Source organism: Diuraphis noxia, unplaced genomic scaffold (genome assembly GCF_037042655.1).
Source record: "Diuraphis noxia isolate RWA-SAM2 unplaced genomic scaffold, SU_Dnox_SAM2 contig0002, whole genome shotgun sequence".
NCBI classification, from domain to species: Eukaryota; Metazoa; Arthropoda; class Insecta; order Hemiptera; family Aphididae; genus Diuraphis; species Diuraphis noxia.
In genome coordinates this window covers 74,534,291-74,550,634 of record NW_028301712.1, presented here as the reverse complement: position 1 = coordinate 74,550,634, position 16,344 = coordinate 74,534,291, and the positions used below count along the sequence as shown (strand labels likewise).

General features: G+C 26.5%; 2 protein-coding genes across 2 annotated transcripts; one reads left to right on the top strand and one right to left on the bottom strand.

The window, feature by feature from the left end:
- Nucleotides 1–833: 833 nt before the first annotated feature.
- LOC107162861 (putative peptidoglycan muropeptide transporter SLC46) lies at nucleotides 834–7,789 on the bottom strand. Its single transcript, XM_089218949.1, has 8 exons — nucleotides 7,597–7,789; nucleotides 3,578–4,224; nucleotides 3,102–3,483; nucleotides 2,842–2,943; nucleotides 2,616–2,753; nucleotides 2,456–2,539; nucleotides 2,228–2,384; nucleotides 834–1,595 (listed from the first exon to the last, which is right to left on the bottom strand). Exons 2-8 carry the CDS (start codon nucleotides 4,172–4,174, stop codon nucleotides 1,427–1,429), a joined length of 1,629 nt encoding a protein of 542 aa, XP_089075075.1. The 5' UTR covers nucleotides 4,175–4,224; nucleotides 7,597–7,789; the 3' UTR covers nucleotides 834–1,426.
- A 1,646-nt stretch (nucleotides 7,790–9,435) lies between these two features.
- Nucleotides 9,436–15,035, top strand: LOC107162326 (dynein regulatory complex subunit 2-like). Its single transcript, XM_015509170.2, has 8 exons — nucleotides 9,436–9,495; nucleotides 9,585–9,698; nucleotides 9,948–10,086; nucleotides 11,209–11,432; nucleotides 12,372–12,572; nucleotides 12,653–12,841; nucleotides 12,902–13,030; nucleotides 14,853–15,035. Exons 1-8 carry the CDS (start codon nucleotides 9,436–9,438, stop codon nucleotides 15,033–15,035), a joined length of 1,239 nt encoding a protein of 412 aa, XP_015364656.2.
- The last annotated feature ends 1,309 nt before the right edge of the window (nucleotides 15,036–16,344 follow it).

Below are 16,344 nucleotides of genomic sequence, written 5' to 3'. Positions count from 1 at the left end.
TGGTTAGGTTGGACATTTTAAGGGGTTTGGTATAGGCAATTTTAATGTACCTTTTGCTGAGAAAAAACAGCATACCTTCAAATATTAAGAGTAGCTCTCAATAATTGGTCTAAAATAGTGATCTTAATATTGGCTGTTGTATAATAATAAAGGTTAATGGAAAAATTGCTTCCTGCAGAACAGAAACATGAAGCCAAACAGGTATGTGCTTAACCGCCAATCGGGTTAACATAAATACAAAACCAAGTTGTTTCCATTAAACAAAGAGAACCCTGGATATGTTATTTTGTTTTTATTTTTTTAATGTCACTTATACATATAGAAATATTTTTATAATTATGATTTTAAAATTTGAATACAAAATATAATTTTCGTTAAAGGCTATTAAGGGCTAATACACTCTTCAATAATATCTCGTTGATTATAGGATATACATTGGTTGATAACATTTCATTAAGTTTATGTGAAAAATATTACGAGGTGTAGATTTAAAATGAAATATTATACTTTAAGTCTAAGATGATATCGTAAAACGGGATAACTTTGGACCCGGGTGGTAACTTTGGCCTTCCATTAGAATTTCACATACTTTTATATGCTGTGATAAGACATGTGACTATTATCAAAATGTTGTGAAGGATTCTGATAGCTGACAACACTGACAACCGAATATATTAACAGTTTTTGCCGTTTTCAGTTGCCTTGTCATCAAAAAACATATTCGTTAATAATATTTTTTGTCAACGCTAAAAAACACGTGTAAAAACTTTTGTCCGGTACTAAAAGAAAAAATGGTCGCTGACCTCTGGAAGTCTGATACATTTTCATAAATAAAGTATTGATAAAGTATTTATTAACAAATTAAAAAAAAATGAAATTTTTTTTAGTAAAAACACGTTTTTGAGGTCGGGTTAACATTGTCCCGCTATTATTTGGTGGGCCAAAGTTACCCAGAGCTACTATCTGAGTATGATATTAAAAAAAAAATTGTTGATAAATACAAAAAATAAAAATCATATTCACATATATTTTGTGGTTTAATTAACATTAATTTATTTTCGACACAAAAATTATTGAAGTTATTATTGTATAAACGTTTTATGGATATAATATGATAGCATTGATAATTAATAAAATGGTTTGGTTGTATATTTTACTATTACAACATATTATATACAAATATTTGTATCGTATCTTTCCACAATAATTATATAAATTAACAGTTCAATAATTATCATATTAAACACTAGTTAGTGAATAATTATAACACGCTGCAGTTAAAACTTAAGATAAGATGAAAAATAATATAACAGTCGTAAAATTAAATAAAAAAGAAAACAATATATACAAATTTATTTAGGTCTTACTTTAATAAAATAATTATAGTTGCATATACTTAAATATTGCACGATTAATTTTTCGTACATTAGTCAGATTTAAATCCTGAGTTTTCGTAACTATTTTTTTCTGACGTTTCGTATAGTTTAGGAATTTTTATTGTATCGTTCGTTAATTCAGAATTTTTCTGCATTATTTCAGATTTTTTATTTTCTATATCACGTGCCTCTTGTTCTTTATTTCCTTTATACATCCACCTAAAAAAAAGAAAATTATTAGTTATCAATCAATAATTGTTAAGTATTTTTCTATAATTTGCAATTTGCTATTTGCTATTTTATATAATAGAAGGTAATGCAAATCTGTTGGTATCTTTTTACCATTGTTTTAAACTATAAATTGTTATCTAGATTATTGTTAGAATAAATTTGCTTTTCTCCCTACCCTTTTTAAAACTAATAAGAATTTTACTACTAGAAAATATGTTAAAATGAAAATCAAAGCATTTTTACTGCACTGAAAAGAAATAAGCTGATTATAGATAGGAATAAACACACAAACACACAATTTAAAATCAATACATTAATCACTCAATTTATTAAGAAACTGAAAGTAATAAACTTCGAAAGTGGAGTTTTTTTTGGAAGAGGGAGGGGTTAAACCTTCCCCCAAATTGTTTGACGAAAATATTTTTACTTATCTATTATACATTTTCATCTCTATTTTTGTACGAGTAATTTATATTAGCTATGATTTATTAACCCCCTTAAAAGTATTTTCATCGTACGATCCTGATTTAACTGTTTTATAATACTTTAGTATTTAATAAATACTAGATTCATTTGATATAACTGAATATAATAGCACATTTTATAGCTTCAATACTTACAAAAATATGAAAACTGCTGGTATAGTTAATCCTCCACCCAGAAGGAAATATGCTCCTGGGAAAGTTTTCATCGTTGCTTTATAAAACGCACTGTACATCGGTACATATATCATTGGGACAAAAGCCTCAAAAACTCCTACTACAGCACTTACTTGACCTAAACAATTCAATAATTATTATAATCATGTTAAAATTATATTGTAATCGTCGAAACAGATTAAAAATTACCAAGTTCGTCAGGAGTGACAAGTTTGGTGAATATGGATCTAGTTGCAATGGAACCAGCGCCATGAATAATTTCCACAATTGGGCCTGAAAAAAATTTATTTTTATTTTTATATTATAATTTTTAAATTTATTCTTTTACGTGTATTAATAATTTACTTACCCAAATAAAATATGTATTTATTGGGTGCAAATGCGAAAACAAAACTACCAATGACTTTACTGATGCATGCCATTGTAGCGATCAATGCGTCATCCATTTTCAATTTGTGACTGAAAACCCATAACGAAATTGATGTTCCTAAAATAAATATTGGATAATGTGTTTCATATTAAATTTATACTTGAAACTTTCTTTTAACATTAGTAGATTATTAATGATTACTTACCAATAAAACCAGTGACCATAGTAAATGTAGAAAACATACTGTAATCTAATTCGTCCCAATTAAATCGTATTCTAGTAGACAAGTACATAACTGACATTTCACCTAAAATGTATGATTAAAGAATGATTAGTTTTTATTTTTCCTTTATTTTAAATACATATTGTGGCCCTTTTAGTATTTTTAGATACCTATGATAAAATGTATAATATATCACATAAAGTATAACATATTATATAAATGTCCCAATATAATTTACTAACCTGTCATAGGACCCATTATTATCATGAGAACTACCATCATCATCAAAAGCCGGAGTCTTCTGTTGTTATTACCTTTTTTGAAAGTCACCTTAAAGGCATTTTTAATGTGTATTAGATCAAAAAACTCCTTGACGTTTGTCGAGAATGACTGTTTTTTATCAATTTTATTGTCTTCACAAACGGTTTGAGAATTGCTATTTTTTACATCTTTAAGATAAAAAAATCCATAGAGTATACCCAGGAAGTATAAAGTTGAACATATTGAATAAATTCCATAAAAACCGAGCTTTTGGTACAGAATACCAGACAAGGCTATACCAAAAGATATTCCTATGGTCAAAGATAGGTTAAGCACTCCAATTCTAAGAGTCCTCATTTTCACCTGAAATAATAATTTCAATAATTTAATAAGTGTAGGTAGGTATATTTTTGGAATTCAGAGTAGTATTTATAAATATCAAAAATTGTATGCCAACCGTGGTTGCGTCTGAAATGTACGTGAACACACCCATAAACATGATCATCCAACCACCCGTTAGTGACCCGGGCACGGATTCAACCAGACCTGCGACTTCCATCGGTAGTTCGTAAAAATAGAACACACAAACCAATAAACCCAAAACCCGCACGAGTTCTCCGAAAATGGGTAACAGCAGAACCGGCTTCCTTTTTCGGGTCCTGTCACTCCAGGATCCGATGAAAATTACGAATATGCACGGTATAGTGTGTTGTATTACCGACTGCCACATTGTCATGTCGGTGACCAGCCCCTGGACTTTTGCCTCCTGGTCAAGAGTGTAATTGGCCTTATTCCGTTGTTCCAATGCTCTGCAAACTACGTCGCTCATGTTTAAATTGACCCTACATGATTTTTGTAAGTTTAGGTTTTGTGTGGTGAGGTTGCCAAGTACACTTGACACGATGAAAAATGCGAGCAGAGGCTCCACAGTTATGTTTTTAATTATATATTCAACTTTTGAGCTGAAATTCATTTTTTGCCATTTTTCGTGTTCCGCGTCCACTTCTTCGGCCATGTTGGTATCGTCAATTGTAGATTTTTTTGAGAGCTTCATTATTGTTTTGTTTTAGTTCGGCTTATTTCGGAACGGACATTATTTAATGCCTATAAAATAAAATCCATCATATAGTATCATACAAAATATTTTATATAATTATTATATAGGTAACTAAATTATCTTTAAAAATGTATACTATTTTATATTTAAATAGTATGCAATAGACGTTTTGAGTGGTAAAAATATATTTATAAAATTATCTACACGTCGAGTTTTAAGCAAATAAAAAATATTATTTTATTGTCTGACTTGGAAATTTGACCGAAAATCCAACTTTATGTTGAACTAACCTAGAATTCGGCAATTTAAAAATCATTGCTGAAAGTAATTTATAAATTTAAAATTTTGAATCATAATGATGATTTAATTGAAATTTATAACACTAGCAATTCTTATATCTAATTTTATTATCAAAAATATTTCATAAAACCATGACTTGAAATTTATTTATCAGGATAGTACTGAAGCGCTTGAGCAATTCAAATTTTAAAACACTTTAAAAACACAAACGATCAGGCATGTTTATCAAATTTGTTAGCTTATTGTTGTTTTAAAATTTAAAACAATACACCCCTATTATCTTGGATTTGAACAAAAATGCCGTCTCCTGCCAGAATTTCTGGCTAAAAGTTAAACTAATAATTAATAAAACATGTATTGATTACATAAGTGAATATCATCTATATTTTTAAGGATTTTATGTATTCTCATAATTCTAAAAATAATCTATTACGTAAAAGCCGTTGCCATAACTATTAAACAATAGGTAACAATAATGGTGTATAATATATTTTAATTGCCTGATAAAAACGTTGGAGTTAAAATAGGTATACCTACAACTCAATACTAATAATGTTTAAAATGATAATAAAATATAGATTGTAGCTACTAATAATTATACAATAACTACGCAATTGAAAATAATAACGTTACAAATCATAATGATAATCACAACAGTACAGTTGTATAAACAACGTAACTTTATATTACGAGTTAGCATAATGATTTGGTATACGATTATTAAGTACATAGACATGCAGTATACATGTATCGTAGTTTAGGATTTTGTGTGGATCTGCGAATTTATTAATTTCTAATATAGTATTTAAAATATGACATGCGTATATTTTAATTACATAGTATACGCCTCTTAAAACAATTATATAATTTAAAAAAAAAAATGATTGTGTGTGTGTGTGTTTTTAATTTAGTCACGTACCTATTATAACATTCTTGCATCTAACATATAGAAGAAAGGCATACAAATACATTTCCACTAACTGTGAAAAATCAAATAAACTATAAATGAGTTATACCCATACAAATCCTCTCACGTATAATACATAAAAACAAACTAGAAAATTATATTTGATAAATTATGATATATACGTTAATATTACTGTGTTACTTACAGCTTTTAAATAATCGACCAGTATACCTAATGGCTGAATACTTAGTTTTTAAAACGAAATTCAAATAGGATACAGCCAAAGGTGAAAATCATGGAAGTGGCTCACGTTGATGTTAATAATGTAAGCCATATATAATAATTTAAATATGGTTACAGTGAAACCTCTATTAATGGACACCAATCAATAGTGGATCCTTCCTAATAATGAACACGTTTAAATTCCCCAGCAAAAATGAATGCACATAATAGGAGTTATAACCTATTGATAGTGTTCCCTCCTAATAGTGGACGTGGTTACTAAAAAAAAATTTACAAAAAAATAGAATTCAGACTTTTTTTATTTGTACATAAAATTAAAATTTTAGATTCTGATCGGAGTGAAGAATGTATTGATTTTACCATGATGTGTGTGTGTTTTTTTTGGGTCTGTCATCACGTTTTGGGGCAGTAAAAGTGTTTCGATTTTCGACTTTAGTAACTCATTCGATCAGAAAGTGAATCTAGTTGATACTTTGAGGGGTCAAAAGTGAAAAATTCTTAATATTTTTCTAAATAATCGAGAAAAACAAACTAAAAATTAAGGGAAATTTTACGCACACTCATTTTTCAACAAAATCGATTTTGGTTTTTGATGTAACTTTAAAATAAATGACCATCGACACTTGAAATTTTTACCGAATGTTTATATAAGTATATTCTATCCACCATGCAATTTTCAAAAAATGTTGACTTAAGTTGAACTATTCATAAGTATTTTCAATTTTTCGATCATTATTAGATTTTTTTAAATTAATATCGATAAAAATGCATTAATTGGGTAGAAAAGTTTGAAAATTTAATACAAGGCTCTTAACATATTGTTACAATAGCAGTTGAAAAATAAAAGAAATTCATAGTCACAATTTTTTTTTATAAGCATTCAAAGTTTGAATTTCGACAAAATACGTAAAAATCACAAAAATTCGCCAATCATTTTAAGCTAGAAATTCATAAAAAAATTTCTTTTTAAATCAAAGATTTGAAAATTTAATACAAGATTTGTAATAAGTTTGTCAATCTTTATCATAAAAAAAATGTCTACCAGAAATTCAAATTAAATTTTTATGAGTGTTTGAAATTTAAATTTTATAGATATTTTTATACCCACTTTTTAAATACATACATATTGTACATAATATAATAAATAATGAATCAATATGATTCAATTTCAATGAATGTAAACATATGAACATGTATAACTGCAGATTCTCTATAACTGTCTCCCTATAGTGGAGGTTTTCTCAATAGTGCACAACTCTCTATAGTGGACATATTTTAATCCTCTATGACTGTCCAATATATAAAGGTTTTGCTGTGTATGCTTTGATTCTAATATGTATCATTTATTTTGAATTCATCTATAATGAAATGCAAATTCATCTCACTCGAAGTCCTAATCGTGACTGTTATTTTTTTAACGTTCCCTTACTTTAGAGATTTTAATTTTATACACAACACATAACATTTAGCATAGGTATCTAGTAATTATCAATATAATCACTTATTACATTTCACGTTTCTTAGTAAGGCAGCGTTTTAATTACAATTTTTACATCATAAAATATGTAGATATAGTGCATAGTTGTTTCAAAGACGAAAAACATTATATACCTATCTAGCATAACATATCTCAGTAAGATATTGCATTTTAATGCATCAAATCTTGTACTAAATTCATTGTATTTTTTGTAGGGTATATAAATGGTTTAGAATTTATTTGTATTTATTGTTTTATTAAAAACTTAATTTATTTTTTGTATTGTTGTAACCAACACTTAACAGTGACTATTAATTAAAAGTAACATATTCTATTAATTTAATTTATATAGAATTAAAAATAATATAAATTCATTGTTTACTTGCTAATAATTTAAAAAATGTATTAACTGTTTAATATGTTATGATCAGAAAATTTGTATATGCATTTAGCGCTGAAATAATATTTTTACAAAATTCGAAATTAATTTACCTGTTTTTCTTTGAAAATTATATGTTGCATTTTGTTACATCACTTTAATGGAGTATGAATATTTTTTTATACAAAAATGTTATTTAAGATGATCTAAGAGCTTTAATAGATTTTATTTAATTATTTAATTTCAAATAAGAAAAAAAAATTATAGAAATACACTTTAAAAATTAGAAAGAAATATTTAAATTATTTAATACTTCTACGACTGATATCAACACTATACTATATTCTATATGGTTTAAAAATTATAATAATAATATACTATCAGCTTATAAGGCCTAATTAGTCTGTAATCCAACTAATAGTTTTACAGATTACATTACATAAATATATTTAGGTACTGATTCTATGAAATTATTTTAATCTTTATTTACTATTATTAATTAATTTTATGTTCTAAATATTGGAAGTTATTTACGAATTTGATTATATAACATTATAATGTTTACGTTTAGAGACTAGGATTGACGATACTGCGGTGTTATGATGTATAAAATATTTGTTTATATTATAACGCTCATGTCAAGTTAAGCATTTTTTTAAAATGTTTAATGCCTACGATTCTGTCAAATTATTATATTATTATCCAAAAATATGTGTCATATTGGTAAATAACATACTTTATATGGTTTTTAGTTGTTTTTAATTGTTTTATATTTATTAATTTTTTTAGGGGGACCCTTGGTAATGGGTGTCGGGTGGTACCGTAGGGGTTATTTTTTGTGTATTTGTCTGTAGGTTTTTGAGTTGGTAGGTTAGAACACTTATTTGTGTATGTGAGGTAAGGATATGTTGCTAAAAATTCAGGGGGGTCACAAATCTGGGAGCTAGCAACTGCAGCTGGTATACGTACGCTCAGTGCATTTCCGCAGATTTAGCGTACATACAACGCCTTACCAAGCCACTTTATATTTATTAAAAGTAATAATATTATATACAGTGTTTTATATACCTACACAAAAATGGAAACTATAAAAATTTGATTTTTCATAACTACTTTTAAATTCATAAAAAAATAGTTTTGGCTGATAACTCAAATTTTGTTAAGGTTAAATATTTTAAAATATATTTTAGATATAAAGTGAACAAATTAAATACTCTCCGTAATCTACATAAGATATACACAACGCACAATCGATAATATGAATTCCAAAAAATTTGACTATATTAGTTAGGTACAGATATTTAATTACGGAAGAACTGAAGTGATCATAAAAATGTTGTTATTTATTAAATCTGTTGAAATAACAATGGCCAACGGTTAGTACTTAGCATTGATATAATATTTTTATATTTAAATAGCTTTGTTTTATTATCAAATAGCTATTTAAATTTAAAAAATTTACTTATAATGTGATTATTACATAAATAACATGAATAAATTATAATCATCGTTATATAAGAAGACTTAATTTGTTTTTATTATATCTTGTTATGCACAAAGTATGTAGTAATGATGTAATTTATTAATCATTAGTAAATTAAATTTCAAAAAAATAATTAGACTAAGTACAATCGGTTTTTATTGTTATACTATATCTATAGAAGCCATCCCAACATCATTTGTTTTATTATAAACAGTGACTCATAGTTAATTTTTAAAGGTCATATATCTACGTAAAAAAAGTTCAATTATTTTCTTTGTATTATAAGGAATATGCCACTATAATATTTCCTCAACAACCGTTTATTTTAAATAGATTTTGTTACGCTGTAAAATAAATAATAATTATAATAATCAGGTATTTATAATATTATTATGAAGATTAATCGAAAATAAATTGTATCAACGTGTATTCATATAAATTAGCAGGTGTGTAATTACACAGATTGATTATGAATAGAAATGAAGAGAAGATGTTGGGGATATTACGCCACAAAACGAAGATTTATACAGTAATAACAATTTACTATCCACTGATTATAAAGTATGGTGTTTATTTTTGAACTATAATATAATATGTGCACGTGTGTATTATAAACAGGATATGTTGACAAAAAATGTGGACGATACCATAGATAGTACTAAGATTCTTACTAAACATTGGGAAAACATATTGTCTGAATATAATGACACAGATTTGCATAATCAAATTTTGGCAAGTCATACACTACATATTCTTATTTCTTACTAACGAATCAGATTTGTAATTAAATTCTAAAATTAAGTAAAAAAACTTATCTGTGAAGGTATTTTTTTCACCTGAAAAACATTAAAAACAACCTTAGTTATTATTATTTAAGCTATTAAAGTTGTTGGACACTTAAATACAATTATATTTTTCAATAATTTATTGGTATTGAAATAGTAAACATTTTAATATTAATGGCAGTTTTTCATTTTTTAGTCCTGCCAAAGATCTCTAACTATACAAATGGAATTTAAAGATAAAATAATAGAGAAATTACAAAACGAGTTGGACGAATGCATAGAATATCGTTGTAGAAATGGTCAAAGGAATTTGGAATTGGTTAGTACAACATTAGGTAATTCAATTTATATCAGCTATACAATAAAATTAAATAAAAGCGTCTGTCTGTGTGTCCGGGCAAATCTTCAACTAGACAGTTGAACAAATTTCAATGGATTTTTCACAAGACTTAGAAAGTAGTGAACTAAGATTTTTTCCACCTCTTTTTAACTTCTAAAGGTGGTGACGTGAGTGATCATAAGAACTACCGTAGAAGAAAACAATAAAATAGTTCTTACATCTTATGGTTTAATTTAGTTGTTGTGGAGAGAATGTCTCCTTTTAAACATAATTATGTTCAACATTTAGATATTTGATGCAAAATAATAATTTTTCTCAAATGATTTTAGTTATTTTGTTGTGTTTAAGAAAATACTTAACACAGACGATTTAAACATTCCACAATTACTTATATTATCATTTTATATATACAGTGCAATTGTTCAGCATTGTGTAAGTTATATTATATTATGTGACGTTCTTGGCAAAAATTAATGTAATCTAATGAATCAAGAAAATAGTAATAGTAATGATAATAGAAAATAACTTAACTATCCTTAGAGACAAATGCTGATCTTCTTAGCCCAAAAACTTTTTTTCTTATATGTAGGTACACAATATTAAATGGAGCACAGTTAATAGTAAATTTTTGATAAACAAACTAAAACACATAAGATGATTTAAGGATCCTTTAGATGCTTTATCGTCATTTATTAACTAATATCACACATTTAATTTGTTTTCGTGGTTTTACTAATCATGGTGATAAACTTTATGTGGCATGGTAGTGCCCCGTTAACACATAAGTTAGGTTACCATATACATATTATAATATACTCGTTACACAATAATACAAATAAAATATTTATGATAAGCTTATAATCACTAAATCATCTACAATCGACTTATAATGTGTTAATTTAACTATAATTAATTATTTTAGTAAATGTACGAGATATTTTTAAGAACCTTGTCTCCACAACAATCTTAGCTTACAGAAACAATCATTATGTATAATGAGTAATGACATTTTATAATATGTATAAATATTTGTAAAAAATTACATGTATGTATAAATTTCTATTTTTAAATGAAAATAAATAAATAATAATAATAATTAATTGTTACGTCATGAAAGGTGCATTTAAAAATGAAATTGAAGATATACATCACCAGTATCAGGCTGAATTAGAATTAGAACTACCTGTAGATTTGGCAGAACTAGAGGTCAGGATAAATGAGAACGACTCGTTTTGGAAGATGCTAAAATATGATAGCAAAGTGGTACAACTTGAAATAGATAAGTGGAAATCTAAAATTCAAAACAAGCACATTGAAAATATGGACATCGAACGTGGGAGGGTAAGTACAAAAAAACGTACTTAACTTTAACTTGCACATTTATGGCTAAAATCAGATATTTAAAATATTACAGTGACGACAGTGCTATTATTATTAAAAATATTCATTGGATAATTTTTCAAGTAGTTAACTATAAAAACATTAAGATTCTGTAAAATTGATATATTACGTGATAAATTATACTTTTAAAGTTTTAAGCTAATGGTGATAAGTTGTTATATGTGCCCTTATTGATAGTATTGATTATAAATATTTTAGAATGTCCACTATCTACGCAATAATATTGTGCACCATAGAAAAACCAGCCAGTGTGTAACTTAATGTATTTAATATTTATAATCAATGCTGATGGTTATAAAAATTGAACGAAACTGATCACAAAGGGCAAAGAGTTACAGTAACGGTAATCAATGACGAGTATTATATTGCTGTATAAATAAATGCATTTCATTATAAATTATACAAATAAATAACTACTTGTATTATAGGTAACATTATATTCATCGGCGATATTACTGTACCTTGTATAACCATTTACCATACTATGGTGATATGGATGACGTATTATAAAATATCTTATGTTATATAAAATATAGTATCTTATTCAATGAATACATAAAATAAATAAATAATATTATAGATTAAACTCTTAGTCTTATAATAATATAGTGATCAGATGTACAACTTTAATCAGGTATTAAAAATGATAGCTCCAATGAGTACGATTACTCCCTGATGGCCTGATGTAATCATATTTAAAATAGGTGTAGGTAAATCTTATATCAGGAATCGTATACATTTTTAAAATATCTAATTGTATATCGTTTTAAATCTACCAAGTATTGGCCAATGTCTAAAAAAACCAAATCTTCTTTTTTGGTCGACGTAGTCGTTAGGTACACTCTATGCTTTAAGTTCATAGTTTATCTTTTGATTTAGTTCGAATCAATTATGAATAAATTTTGTTGGAGGGACTACATAATGCATTACACTAATATGAAGGATGTATATTCTTCTGTTTTGGATGATTATGTAAAAAAAACTCAAAATATGACTAAAGAATACTCGAAATTTAAATCATTGAACGATCAATTAATAATTACTACAAAAAAATTAAAAATTCGAATTAAAGATTTATTAGTGAGTTTAGACTACGGATTTACAATAACTTACGAATCGCAGATTTTTACTGTGATATTAATAATACAATTATTTATTAGAATAAAATAAGTACCTTGGAAAAAGAAACAGGCAAACCTAAATTATTGAAGGAATTAAATATATTGATACAAAAAAGAGATGAAGCACAAGAGGGTTTGAAACTTTTCAGAAACAAAGTCGCAAATAATTTTAAGCTCGGCCACAAACAAAAGTCACTTCTTTGCCAATCTACCAAACAAATAATTAGCGTATAGCTATTAATATTTTATAATGTTAATATAATTAATTAATTTTACATTGAAATACAGAATTTAAACATTAAATTGAAGATGGGTGAAGATATAATGAAATGTATCCACTTATGTCAAGAATTGGAAACATCCGATGACAAAGCGAATATAATTCCAATATTCAATGCCTGTGAACAAATAGAAGAGGTAATTTGATTTATCGAATTAAACGGGATATTCTACAAAAAGTTGTTTGTTACGAGTGTGAATCAAATGAATAAAAAAAACGTATTTATAGCATTAGGCATCGGGCATACAAAACAACATATGGAATGTATTATGCAAATCATGAACTATTCTGACTATACTACTGTAGCATAATTCATGATTTAAATCTGATTAGTTAGTAGGTACTATAAGTACTATATTATATTATACATACATAATATATTTAAAAAACAACTAATGGACGTGTTTACAGTGCTGCACGCAAACTATTCTATATTTTATATACCAAACTGAGTAAAACATTGCATTTAAAATGAATAAATATTTTTCAAAAATTTCTAAAAATGTAATCAAAATTAATTTATGCTTAGTTATATTTCAAAAATAAAAAATTGTAGCAAAATTATTTGTTACGACTTACAAGTGTTAATAGATATTTATCAGTTAATTTTAATTTAATCATTTTTTATTATTATCAGAAGTTTTTCAGTTTTGAATATTGCATGAAAATTTCTGACCGTGGTTATTTGTCAAACACTTAATCTGAATTTTCGTTCCAATAGCTTATCTCATGTTTACGTGCATCTCGATCCTACCTGACCGTGGAAAAAGTCATGAGTTAATCCATTGTTTAATAATTAATAATTATATACGAACAAAGAGTTTGTTGCACAATATTGAATAATAGTTATCAAAATAAAATTGATCATTGTAAAAATATTCTGACACACTTTTACCCAGAAGAAATTTGATACGCAGTGATATTAGTGCAGTGTAATTCATTAAGAATAAATGAGAAAATCAGTATAGACCAATTGCGACTAAATCACAATTTTTATTTTAGGGTCAGTATTCCAATTTATTGCACTGCATATAGTTTAGATCAGTATACCAATTGAGTTGTTTATATTTTAGGCTTGTATTCAGTAGCGTAGCCAGAAATTTTATGTGGGGGAAGGGTAGGCTAAGTCTGACAAAAAATACAAATTTAATATTTATTTTTATTTTTAATTTTTAACCTAAAATAATATTTTTAATACATTAATATATATATATTTATTATTATTAAAAATACATTTTTTTGTTTATCGCTCATATTTATATAATTTGAAATTCATACCCACTTTTCGCTACTCTCACAAAAAATGAATAAAGTAACAGCATAGACCAATAAACTATGTCTATGAGTTACAGTAACTGGTATATAATATATTAATATGATATAAATTATCATTTGCTAAATGTTAATGTCAACCATCATATATTTTGTATTATTGTATGTCTGTTTACTAACAGTAAGCACATGCTTCATATGAGATAAGGGCATAGTAGTTATTGGTATAATTGTAAAAGGTAGGTTCCGAGGCTCGTATTATTAAAGTACTGTAGAAAACATATTAACTGCATGTGGCTGTGTGATTAATTCATAATTATTTATGATAATGTAAGAAAAAATATTATAAATATTATATGTTTAAGTGATTTAATTTCTAATAAAGAGGACTTATAATATGTTTACTATATTTATAATATTTCAATATTTTTTATTATAAATTATAACATATGGCTCTAATGGCTAAAATAAACACAGTCAATGAAGGAGCTATAGCTCCTTTGGCTTCCCTGACTACACCACTTCTTGTACCTATTATAGATTCATGTATACAAGGTTTATTATAAATGTACCAACTATATTATTAACGTTAATAATTTAACATTTAAAAAATGTTCTAAACTAAAAATAGTTAGGTATAGATGAATCATTGAATCAAACTAATTAGAAATGTATAATTTTATGTAGCCAGATCATCAATCAATATTACAAGAAGTATTGTTTAATATTCAGTATCGTGTATCATCTGTAAAGATCGAATGTAAAATGATAGACGAAAAGAACGAAAAATTACAACATGAGAATAATGATCTAAATGAAAAAATACGCAACTTTATGAATCAATTAAAAAATATAAACGAAAATAGATGATTCGTTTAAGATTATAATATACTTCCTTCGAAAAATAATAAAATATAATAAACATTAAACATTGTATCCTTTTGATTTAGACAACAGTTTAACAGATTATACTAAAAAAAAAAAAAAACGTTAAATACATAATATAAAAATATCCAAAATACATAATATAAAAATATCCAATGAAATCTTCGACTACTTTCGTCTAACCCACAAATCTATACAGGCGCTTCTAAAACCAACTCAAATGCGATGAACATTATCATAAACGGCGATCAATTATTTTTGTATAAGCTACTCGACCATTACAGTGTACATAACATATACAACGGAATACATTGCATTCCTCAAAGGAGTCCACGTAGCCATTCAACTGCCCAATCCTACCGTTAACATTTGTAAAGATTCGTTCAATGATCTTAACAATTTCAAGCATAACTCAAAGTAGGACTCAAGTATGTCAGATAATCATCTCATCCGCAGAGAAGAACATATAATGTGCCAAACATGTGGAGAACCTCCTTGTCTACTATCGAAACCACATAAAAATCTCAGGAATGTCTGACAATCTCTTCGAAGCCCTTAGTCTGATATAAAACAACATAAACAAAACCATCTGATTTCTAGAACATATTGTTATGTACTACTTAATCCATCCAAGATAACAATTGTATCTATTTATATAGATGCAGTTAATATTTATTTTGTTAGAAACTAGTAACCTAGTTCACTCTAAAAGAAAAAAAAGAAAGAGAGTATTGGCACTCCATGTAAATACTTCAGTACACGTTTATGTCATGCGGATATTGAATTAATTCAACATAAGAAATAATAAGTAATTAATATTATTATTATAAATTATTAGTGATTACCTTTACGCTTAGAATCTAAAAAGTATAATTAGGTTGTTATGGTAATGTAATTCTATTATTATTTATCATCAGTTGCTAGAGGCGACCTAACTTTATAACATTTATTTCATCTTTGCTATTGTTTTTTTGACATGTCAACTATAATGTGAAATCGGTCAAAATATAATTTTACCAAATGAAAAAAAAATATATATAAGTATCCTATTGATGACGGAACAAGTGAAAGAACTGTAATGTATCGTTGAGGTTCAAGCCAAAGTCAATCAACCACGTCCCATGTTACTAACTATAATTATATGTTTGTGTTAGTTTACTAACTTATTCTAACCTACAACTGGTGCTGAACGTGAGCGAAACTTTCGAGCTCAAAAATAGAGAATAATCATTCGAAAATTGTGTTAATTATTACCATTATCATCTTCACTTCCCACAAGTGTACTATTGTGACA